Source organism: Leucoraja erinacea, chromosome 12, assembly GCF_028641065.1.
Source record: "Leucoraja erinacea ecotype New England chromosome 12, Leri_hhj_1, whole genome shotgun sequence".
Taxonomy (NCBI): Eukaryota; Metazoa; Chordata; class Chondrichthyes; order Rajiformes; family Rajidae; genus Leucoraja; species Leucoraja erinaceus.
Genome location: NC_073388.1, coordinates 49,674,030 through 49,686,265, shown reverse-complemented (window position 1 = coordinate 49,686,265; position 12,236 = coordinate 49,674,030). Strand labels below are relative to the sequence as shown.

The following is a 12,236-nucleotide window of genomic DNA, read 5'->3' as shown; positions in this document are numbered from 1 at the left end:
TCAAGTTGATATGCATTGCTGAAAAATCATGTAGAACAGATAGGATTTACTAGCTACTCTTGTTTAAAGTTGCTTAGCTTGGCACCTCCAATGTGGTCTAAATAATTGCCTTAAAATGAATACCACAAATATTCTGTATTTATCAGTAGAGGATCTGTGGAATAGTTGAGGACTAAACATTTGTTCTTTGCCAAAAGCAGGTTTGGAAAGAACATGGGAATGTTTTACCAATGGGAAAAACCGTTAACTGATTGACTAATTCCTCCGCAGCCTGCAGCTGCTCTTGAAACAAGACTACTGATTTATGACTGGCCTGCAGTTGTAATCCCTCCCACATCCTGTTCTATTCTAAAAGAGAAGGGAGTTAGATAATTTAGTGGCAGCATTGCTGAAAGTAAGAAGATTGGCATGATGTTCCATCAGCTTCATCTGCCTTCCTCTCAAATGTAAAGGCGATGTTACACTGTGGCACATTTTTATCTTTCTTTCCACAATAAAGTGCTTCAGGTTCACTTGCAGGAAATAATTTGGTCTTTGGCCCCTCCCTACATGTTTCCACATGTACTCAATACCTATAGGATGGGATGGAACACTAGCTTGATGCTAGTATTGTGCTGAATGCAAGGTCATCACTTTTTTCATGGACAGAAGAGGATGGACTATTTCTTTAATATAAAGAGGCCACAATATGATGCAATGCATCCTTTTGCATGAGAAAGAAAGTGAAAGAAAGAAAGAAACGCTCTTGCAGAAAGTTAGCGTGTAGGAACAGCAGGTTATTGGTCTACAGGTGCACAGTAGAGAGCATGCTGACTGGTTGCATCGTGGCTTGGGTCGGCAACTTGAACGCCCAGGAGACTACAAAAAGTAGTAAACACTGCCCAGTCGGCTCTGACCTCCCTACCATCGAGGGGATCTATCGCAGTCGCTGCCTCAAAAAGGCTGGCAGCATCATCAAGAACCCACACAATCCTGGCCACACACTCATCTCCCCGTTACCTTCAGGTAGAGGATACAGGAGCCTGAAGACTGCAACGTCCAGGTTCAGGAATAGCTGCTTCTCCACAGCCATCAGGCTATTAAACTCAACTCAAACAAAACTCTGAACATTTATAGCCCAATGCACTTTATCCATTTATTTATTTGTGTGTGTATTTATATATTCAATGGTATATGGACACACTGATCTGTTCTGTATTTATGCCTACTATATTCTGTTGTGCTGAAGCAAAGCAAGAATTTCATTGTCCTATCTGGGACACATGACAAAAAACTCTCTTGAATTGTGAATCTTGAATTATTAAAAAAGGCCTCATTGCAAAGAGAAAATGAATACAAAAGTGGGAAGTTCTAACCACAGGATGTGGGAATACCAAGAACATTTAAGGAGTGGTTGATATGTGTTCATCACTATTTTGATAATGTTCACCAGGTTGATTCCTGAGATGCAGGTGTTGTTTGAGAAGGAATAATTGAACAGCTTTGACCTTCACTTCATGAAGTTTAGAAGAGCAAGATGTGACATATTGAAAGCACCAAGATTCTGACAGGGTGAGAAAGGATGCTGCTGAAAGTATGCTCCTTTCATGAAGGAAACTTGAACTAACAGCCATAGATTCAGAATTCAGAATGGGTGGTTGATTGTTTAAGACAGAAATGAGGAGGAGTTTCATTTCTCAAATTAAAACAGAAATCTTCATAGATAATGAGACCTGGATTACTACCTGTCCATCTGTAAATTGGTACTGGGCAAATGAATGCATAGGTCAAATATGATGTTTTCAAAAGGACTTTTCATTCTTAATAACTAAAGTAGGGTTTCTTTCTTGTGGCAATGGCAACCAGTACTGGGGATGGTGCAAGATAGGAACAGTCTACATCTGAACTGTGATGAACAGTGTGCCAGTAAGCCACATAACTAGGGAAGCAGAGATTTTCAAACTTAGAAAGCCACTGAATATTTTAAAGACAGAGATAAGTAAATACTTGGAAAGCAAAGGGGTGAAAGTTGGTGGGTGGTAATATGGAGCTGTGATTAAAATCAAATCAGCCATTATTTTACTAAATAGGGGGACAAATTTTAGAGGCCAACTGATTTATTTCCACTATCAATTTGTAGGTTTGAATATTGTAGATATTGTATATTGTATTGTTATATGACAAATATTACATTTGTTAAGAACTATGCGACTTGGGCAGAAATGCGAGTTAAAGGCGAGATTGTATCAACCATGATGTCACTGAGAGCAGATTAAAGGGGCCTTTGTTTTTTCCAAATTAATTGTCATACTCTTTACCACTTTACCACAGTGAAGCTTGTCTATTTGGTTCAGTTTAAGCTTCATTTTATGATTCCTTTTCTGCTCAACAGCAGGATTTGCTTTCGAGTCATAGAATGATACAGTGTGGAAACAGGCCCTTCGGCCCAACTTGCCCACACTGGCCAACATATCCCACCTAAACTAGCCCCACCTGCCTGCGTTTGGTCGTTATCTCTCCAAACCTGTCCTATCCATGTACCTGTCTAACTGTTTCTTAAACCTTGGGATAGTCCCAGCCTCAATCACCTCCTCTGGCAGCTCGTTCCATACACCCACCAGCCTTTGTGTGAAAAAGTTACCCCTCAGATTCCTATTAAATCTTTTCTGCTTCAACTTAAACATATGTCCTCTTGTCCTCGATTCACCTACTCTGGGCAAGAATCTCTGTGCATCTACCCAATCTATTCCTCTCATGATTTTATACACCTCAATAAGGTCACCCCTCATCCTACTGCGCTAAAAGGAATAGAGACCCAGCCTACTCAACCTCTCCCTGTAGCTCACACCCTCGAGTCCTGGCAACATCCTTGTAAATCTTTTCTGTACCCTTTTCAGCACCATGACATCTTTCCTATAACATGGTGCCCAAAACTGAACCCAATTCTCTAAATGCATCGTCACCAATGTACCACAACCTCTTAAATTCTATACTCAATACTCTGACAGAAGGAGGCCTTCTGTGCAAAAAGCCTTATTGACCACCATATCTACCTGCGACTCCACTTTCAAGGAACCATGCACCAGTACTCCTGGACCCCTCTGCTCTTCAACACTCCCCAGAGTCCTACCATTCACTGGGTAGTTCCTGCCCATGTTAGACTTCCAAAAATGCTACACCGCACATTTCTTATTATTAACAGACAAAATAAACAATAAGTGCAGGAGTAGACCATTCGGCCCTTCAAGCCGGCACTGCCATTCATTGTGATCATGGCTGATCAGCCACAATCAATAATCCGTTCCTGCCTTCTCCCCATATCCCTTGATTCCGCTATCTTTAAGAGTTTTATCTAACTCTCTCTTGAAAGCATTCGGAGAATTGGCCTCCCCTGCCTTCTGAGTGAGAGAATTCCACAGATTCACAACTCTCTGGTGAAAAAGTTTTTCCTCATCTCTGTTCTAAATCTCTTACCTCTTATTCATAAACTGTGGCCCCTGGTTCTGGCCTCCCCCAACATCGGGAACATGTTTCCTGCCTCTAGCGTGTCCAAACCCTTAACAATCTTATACATTTCAATAAGATTCCCTCTCATCCTTCTAAATTACTGAGTATACAAGCCCAGTCGTTTCATTCTTTCAACATATGATAGTCCCGCCACCCCGGGAATTAACATGGTGAACCTACGCTACAGTCCCTCAATAGCAAGAACGTTCTTCCTCAAATTTGGAGACCAAAACTGCACACAATACTCCAGGTGTGATTTCACTAGGGGCCTGTACAACTGCAGAAGGACCTCTTTGCTCCAATACTCAACTCCTCTTGTTATGAAGGCCAGTGTGCCATTAGCTTTCTTCACTGCCTGCTGTACCTGCATGATTACCTTCAGTGACTGATGTACAAGGACACCCAGATCCCGCTGTACTTCCCCTTTTCCCAACTTGACACCATTCAGAGAATAATCTGCCTTCCTGTTTTTGCCACCCAAGTGGATAACCTCACATTTATCCACATTAAACTGCATCTGCCATGCATCTGCCCACTCACCCAACCTGCCCAGTCACCCTGCATCCATAGCATCCTCCTCACAGTTCACATTGCCACCCAGCTTTGTGTCATCTGCAAATTTGCTAATGTTACCCCCAATCCCCTCATCTAAATCATTAATGTATATTGTAAATAGCTGCGGTCCCAGCACCGAGCCTTGCGGTACCCCACTAGTCACTGCCTGCCATTCTGAAAGGGACCCGTTAATCCCTATTCTTTGTTTCCTATCTGCCAACCAATTTTCTATCCATGTCAGCCCCCTACACCCAATAACATGTGCTCTAATTTTGCCCACTAATCGCCTATCTCTTTGATAAATGCCAGTGATTGGAGATAAAATCCAGAGCACGAGAAACTTTCACAAGGCACAATCATCATGTTTTTGAACATAACTCAGGCTGTTGAATCTTCACTTACTGGTGATCCTGGTAAACCATTGTCTCCTTTTGGTCCTGGAAATCCTGGGCCTCCTGGAAGACCAGGGGTGCCCTTATCTCCTTTAATGCCCCCTAGTCCTGGAGCACCTGGGCGACCAACTGAACCTGGAGAGCCTATGAAACATTACATGTTGTTAGTACTTAATAGTGTTGGAGTAAGATAAATCACTGGCCATAATTTCAACAATTAACTTTGCACAACCATAACTGTAGCTCTTGTTTTTTCACACCGAACAATTGAACTCAAATAAAATAAATCAATATACATTGCATTAAAAAATTAGGACCTATAAACCATTTGTATAAGTTACACTTATTTTTCCAAATTTCTCCCTAGATGTCTAAAGGAAAATGTTTATGCAGTTGTAATGGTGCCCTTGACTATCTTACCTCCAAGTCAATGCATAGACAGTATTGAGACTCAACCTGATTGTTTCCTACCTGGCATGCATCTTCCATAGAAACATAGAAAATAGGCACAGGAGTAGGCCATTCGGCCCTTCGAGCCAGCACCATCATTCAATATGATCATGCAAAATCAGTACCCCGTTCCTGCTTTCTCCCCATATTCCTTGATTCCATTAGCCCTAAGAGCTATATCGAACTCTCTCTTGAAAACATCCAGTGTATTGGCCTTCACTGCCTTATGTGGCAGAGAATTCCACAGAATCACAACTCTCTGGGTGAAAACGTTTCTCCTCATCTCAGTCCTAAATGGCCTACCCCTTATTCTTTAACTGTGACCCCTTGGTCTGGACTCCCCCAACATCGGGGACATTTTTCCTGCGTCTTGCCTGTCCTATCCCTTAAGAATTGTATTTGTTTCTATAAGATACCCTCTCATCCTTCTAAATTCCAGTGAATATAAGCCCAGTGGGAGTAACTTGAATTCTTGAACGCGTTTAATCTTCAGTTCTAGGAGCAGAATTAGGCCATCCCTCCCTTCAAGACCGCTGCCACTGCGCCATTCAATCATGACTGAACTATCTTTTCCTCTCTAGCCTATTCTCCTGCCTTCGTCCCATACTGATCAAGAATTTGTCAAACTCTGCCTTAAAAATATCCACAGCCTTCTGTGACAATGAATTCCACAGATTCACCACCCACTGACTAAATAAGTTCCTCCTCATCTCCTTTCTAAAGGAACATCCTTTCATTCTGAGGCTATGGACTTCGGTCCTAGACTCTCCTACTAATGGAAACATCCTCTCCACATTCACTCTATCAGGACCTTTCACTATTCGGTAAGTTTCAATATTAATATTAATTAATTGCAAGCATTTCAATCCAGAATTATGTTTCCAATAATAGACCTGCTATATTGAACGGTTGAAATAAGATATAGGATACGTTCTAAAGTGTAAATATTGTGAACATTCAAAAGCGTGCCCTGAGAGGAGAACATAGCAGGTCTAGGTCACATCTCTGGAGAACATGGATCTAGAGATTCATTTTCTCCACAGATTCCGCCTGACCTGCAGAGCTACTGCAGCACTTTCTGTACTTTTTGTAAACCAGCATCTGCAGTTCCTTGTGTCTCCATAGAGGTTTCACCCTCCTGTGTGTATCATTTGTTAACTGGTATGAAAATCAAGGGGAAATAAAGTTAGTGATGCTAGTCCGATCCTTCTGAGCCTGCTGAATGGACAGGAATGATAATGAGACCTCGATGCTCATTGTTAATGTCCACAGATCAGATATTAATGGCAGATTTTAACTGCCTCTAGAACAGTGCTTCTTAAACGGTTTCAGTGTCATTCACCTTTGAGTCTATATCACAAAATTTAATCCACCCTCGACTAAATGTTCTTATGTTTTTTTGGTAATTTTCGTCTTATTCTCCCTTGTGTATAATTTTATATATAATTTATTTTAATACATAAGCAAAAAACATAAATTAACTCATTTCTTAAGTGCTTATTTTATTCAACTTTTTGAACATATAAAAAAAATGTAAAGAAAACTAGGAGTGAAAAAAAAGTTTATTTACCACTGGAGTTGGAAAATTATTCTATTAGAATGATAAAAAAAAAACCCATTCCAACGTCTAAACATTGGGCTTCAGCCCCATCCTACCCTTTTGGACTTTGATTACTGCAGTTTTTTTCTTGGAAAACTAGCTCAAAAACCATGGAGTATGTGATTTAATATATTAGTATCCAACTAATATAACTATCTATAACTCTCCCTGACGAAAGCTCACAATGCCACCAAATATCAAAATGGTCGCTAAATTGCTACACAAACTAAAGTTACAACTCAACAGTTGCCTACAGCGATCCTCCAGTGTTGCCATTCATAAATTTTTGATCCCACTAGCTCATCCGGTCTTCCCTAAAAGGTTATATCACAGTAAATTTGGGAAATATTCCGCTACTTTGAAATTAGAAACACATAGGTAGAGAGAAAAAAACATCACCTTTCCAGCTCCACTGCCATTAAAACCAATAAGAGCTTACGAACCACTTTAGTGGCAATGCCTTTTTTAAGTATAAAAAAATATATAAATATCTGAATAAATTGTCGTTCACTCCTCTAGTTTCATTCAAACCAAAATAATTTCATTCACCCTTGGGTGAACCATTCACCAGTTTAAGAAGCACGTCTGTTCTAGAACACCCCACCACAGTTGCTTAATGGTGTTTCAAGACCAGATAAGTACCAGCAAATCTTAACATGTATTAAAATGATATATTTTTAATTGATAAACTGTGAATGGCAGAACTCTCTCTTTAATCAAATAATCCAAACCTTCTGGTTTATGGATGCACAGAGTCTTTTGCTGAGAATAGGTGAATTGAGGACCGGAGGACATACGTTTAAGGTGAAGGGGAAAAGATTTAATAACAATCTGAAGGGTGACTTTTTCACACAATGGGTGGGTGTAGGGGGGAGGTAGCTGAGGCAGGGACTATCCCAACATTTAAGAAATAGTTAGACAGATACATGGATAGGACAAGTTTGGAGGGATATGGACCAAGCGCGGGCAAGTGGGGCTAATGCAGCTGGGACATGTTGGCCGGTGTGGGCAAGTTGGGCCAAACTCTGTATCACCCTATGACTATTATAAATCATTGCTGCTCCTCATGGCAAATTCTGTTAATGCCACAAAGTTTATACAGTTCGTCCCACCACCAGCCCAACAACAACAACAGCGACCTGAGATTGTCAAAGTTTATTAATATCCGGGTTCATCGTTAGAATGGTCAGCGCGCTACGGACCTATCTCCAAAATTGTGTTATTGGTAATCTCCTTTGTTTTTTCCCCCTCCCCTCTCTATTAGTTTATAGTTTCCTTTTTTTTCCCCTCTTATTTCTTTTCTCTCTATTGCTCTATCTTTAAAAAAAAACCTTTATAAAAAGTAGAAGCTTTGTATATATGTAATTGGTAAGCAAATCGTGTTTTGGTTATTATATGTATATGCTTCTAATAAAAATAGTATTTAAAAAAAAGAATGGTCAGCACATCGCACAGTACAGAATGAGAATGGTGGTTAGAAACTTCACAAGCCTGTTACAAAACTATCTCACACATACAATTCATCTAGGCTTTACGCACCCAGAGCAACATTATTGCTTCATTTATCAAAACCAAAATTGGTTGACACTGGCACTCCCAGAAGATTAAGGATTGCAATTTCCTTTTGAGCAATGGGAAAATAAGGACTATATCAAGCAGGAAAAGTTTACGTTAATCCATAAAATACCAACAGCTGCTTAGCTTTAGCTGTTTAATTTTATTCACTTTATAGAAGCATGCAACAGAAAAGCCCAAAGCTATCCACTCAGAATAATCTCATAATATTGAAATCAGTAAGAAGAAACAGGTATACTAAATAATCCAAAAAGCAAAGTTCAGTTTATTAATTTCTATGCACAGGAAAAATTATTTAGTTTAGTTTAGTTTAGAAATACAGCGCGGAAACAAGCCCTTCGGCCCACTGGGTCTGCACCAACCTGCGATCCCCGAACATTATCACTACCCCACGCACTTGGGACAATTTTACATTTATATTTATACCAAGCCGATTAACCTACAAACCTGTACGTCTTTGGATTGTGGGAGGAAAACGAAGATCTCGGAGAAACCCCACGCAGGTCACAGGGAGAACGTACAACGCCGTACAGACAAGCACCTGTGGTCAGGATTGAACCCGGATCTCTGGTGCTGTAAGGCAGAAGCTCTACCGCTACGCCTTGTGACAAGAATGTTGTGACTACACCTGCCGATAAATACTTCCATTAATTCTTCTCTCTAACGTTAAAAACATTTTTTGAACAAGTTAGCACCACTGTTAAAATGGTGGAGTGAAGTATTTGATGGATTAACAGCACACAATAACTGCAGTTATTGGGGATGGTAGTGCACTGAAGATTGGAGCAAACAGAATTTGCACAGAGGAGTCACATTTTTTCATGGGCCTGATTTTCTCTCCCTGGGCATAAATGATCATTTGGAACAGTACTGAAAGAATAGACTATCCTCCATGTTAATAAACTTTACGGTTAACAAAACAGTACGGTGGCATGGTGGTGCAGCGGTAGAGCAGGTGCCTCACAGCGCCAGAGATCCGGGTTCCATTCTGACTATGGGTGCTTCTCTGTACGGAGTTTGTACATTCACGCTGAGACCTGCGTGGGTTTTCACTGAGATCTTCAGTTTCCTCCCACTCTTCAAAGACATAAAGGTTTGTAGTGTAATTTACCTGGTGTAAATGTAAAATTGTCCCCAGTGTGTGTAAGATAGTGTTAATGTGCGGGGATCGCTGGTCGGTGCGGACTTGGTGGGTCGAAGGCCGTGTTTCCATGCTGTATCTCCACACTAAACAAATCTAAACTAAAAGCTGCAACATTACCATGAAGATTCACACATTAGTTTTTCGATGTCCCCTGCTATACGGATCCATGTGTTGCATGCTTCTTAAAAATCTGACTGCTGAAACCCTGCAATAACCCTTTAATGCATCACCTATGTACACGGGCCTTGACAGTGAGGCTCAACACACCAATCCATCTTTAGCCTATATCCAAACAATGGTTAGCAAGTTTGCCTCTAACTAACTGACACACTATTACTCCTGGCAAAGTTCACTTCCATATTGGAATCAAACACGATGTGAGGTAACTGATTTTCTCAGAATCTACCATTAGGAAACTTAGAAGATGGTACTGACTGCTCATTTTGGACCCTGTTCCACTATAGGATCAACTCAAGTAGGAAATTGCAAATATTTTGCAAGCAACCTTGTTGCAACTGAATACATGTGCAAAATTGCTGCTGCCCCCCCACCACTTTTTTGGCTCGACATGTTTCAGTGTCTCTGGCTTTGGCCGAGGCGCTGCTGCGCTCTGAGCAACCTGGTCGAGGGAGAGATGGGGCGGAGCGAGGGATGGAAGCAGAAGCAACGGCGAGGGCAGATGCGGACGGGGAGCCGGGGCTGGCGAGTCGCTCACTGCAGCTCCGGCAATGGAGCAGCCTCAGTGCAAGAGTCCCGAGCCGTCGGAGGTGTCGGAAGCGTTGCGCTGCTGACGTGAGTGTCTCTGCGCCAAATTCACCCTGGTGACTGGCATGGATCAGGCTGCGGCTCGGTGCATCCTGGGGGACAACCAGTGGCTGCTGCACATAGGTACCAAGCACTGGGTAGAAACGGTGGAAGATAGTGGACTTCAAATGGGGGTGGTTGGAGAAAGCATCCTGCTTGCCTGTTAGATTTTCAGTCTTACTGTAACTGCAGAAAAAATGTTCCCCATGTTGGGGGAGTCCAGAACCAAGGGTCACAGTTTAAGGTTAAGGGGTAGGCCATTTAGGACTGAGAAATGGGGGTGGTTGGAGAAAGCATCCTGCTTGCCTGCTAGATTTTCACTCTTACTGTAACTGCAGAAAAAATGTTCCCCATGTTGGGGGAGTCCAGAACCAGGGGTCACAGTTTAAGGTTAAGGGGTAGGCCATTTAGGACTGAGATGAGGACAAACTTTCTTCACGTAGAGAGTTTTGAATCTGTGGAATTCTCTGCCACAGAAGGCAGTGGAGGCCAATTCACTGGATGTTTTCTAGGGAGAGCAACATTTTGCTCTGGGGCCAGTGAAATCATGGGATATGGGGAAAAAACAGGAAAGGGGTACTCATTTTAGATGATCAGCCATGATCATATTGAATGGCGGTGCTGGTTCGAAGGGCCGAATGCCTATTCCTGCTCCTATTTTCTATGTTTCTATGTAACTTGCTCATGCTTGAGTACATGGCAATAAATCTCGTCTACTTGATTTTGAAGCATTCATGCATGGTGGAGGTATAATGTAGTCGTAGAGTGATACGGTGTGAAAACAGGCCCTTCGGCCCAACTTGCCCACACCCGCCAACATGTCCCAGCTACACTACCTGCTTTTGGTCCATATCCCTCCACCTATGTATCAGTCTAACTGTATCTTAAATGTTGGGATAGTCCCTGCCTCAACTACCTCCTCTGGCAGTTTGTTCCATACACCCATCACCCTTTGTGTGGAAACCGTTACCCCACAGAATCCTATGAAATCTTTTCCTCTTCACCTTAAATCTGTCCTCTGGTCCTCGATTCACCTACTCTGGGCAAGAGACAGTGCGTTGAAATGTATAATTCTAATGCATTAACGAACTACAAACAAAAAAAAAGCACATGAAATTATAACACATTTAAAATGTGTCTTTGGTCACAAGAGTTAAACTCATGACTGAACATCAGGAATTGCATGTACTCTGCTCCAAGCAAATTTGATTTCTATGATGATATGCCAGTGCAAGTGACAAAGGTGACCTTCCTCACATAGTCCAGAGGAGTATTAAAGGGAAATCAGGTCCTTGGTGAGTTATATGGCAAGTTATTAATTCCTGGACTCTTTTCTCCACCACCACAGTTTGTACCATTTATTTTTTACATTCCACAGTGGCGCAGTTGTATTCTGTTAAAAATTAATTGAACAAACCAAAATTTCACTCCTGTTTGGAAGAGAATGTAATTTGTTTTGGAGTTTCAAAAATTACTAGAGTTTGGAACAACAGCGCTCAGGATATTCGGTGAAATGTGTTGGAAAGATCCACATTTTAGTTAAAAGGCAATGGAAATTCATATCTCACTTTATTGCTCAATATTCTGTACATTACTGTTGTCATCATTCTAATTCGTGCAAGTTAATTATTGCTTGAAGGGCTAACCTGATGGACCTGAGGAGGATCATGATTCAACCAAAGTTCATCATTAGATGCGTCAGATATACCATATGACAAACAATACTGCTGGTTGGAAACTTAATAAGTCAGTTAAAATACCAATGTATAATTGCAGCAAAGTCTCAATATAAGCAGAAAAAGTGGAACTCAGCCATTCTTAGATTAATAGTTAGATGGCTTTGCACAATTTTCCATTTTGTGTTAAAAGTTCTGCTGAGTGGAATTTCCTCATTATTTTTTATTGTTTACAGGATAAGATCATTGATGGTCATTCTGGGACCCAGATCTGAGGAAGGGTGTGCTGGCTCTGGAAAGGGTCCAGAAGAGGTTTAAGAGAATCATCCCAGGAATGAGTGGGTTAACATAGGATGAGCGTTTGACGCCACTGGGCCTGTACTCGCTGGAGTTTAGAACGATGAGGGGGAACCTCATTGAAACTTAGCGAATAGTGAAAAGCCTGGATAGAGTGGATGTGGAGAGGATGTTTCTACTAGTGGGAGAGTCTAGGACTGGAGGTCATAGCCTCAAAATTAAAGGACATTCCTTTAGGAAGGAGATGAGGAGAAATT

At 41.4% G+C, this 12,236-nt stretch overlaps 1 protein-coding gene across 2 annotated transcripts in view; it reads right to left on the bottom strand.

The window, feature by feature from the left end:
• col4a5 (collagen, type IV, alpha 5 (Alport syndrome)) overlaps positions 1-12,236 on the bottom strand; it is a 258,803-nt gene that overhangs the window by 34,442 nt on the left and 212,125 nt on the right. For both annotated transcript variants that reach the window (XM_055644118.1, XM_055644117.1), the window contains one exon: positions 4,444-4,577. In XM_055644118.1, the coding sequence (XP_055500093.1) occupies positions 4,444-4,577 (134 nt within the window). The remainder of the gene's footprint in view (positions 1-4,443; positions 4,578-12,236) is intronic.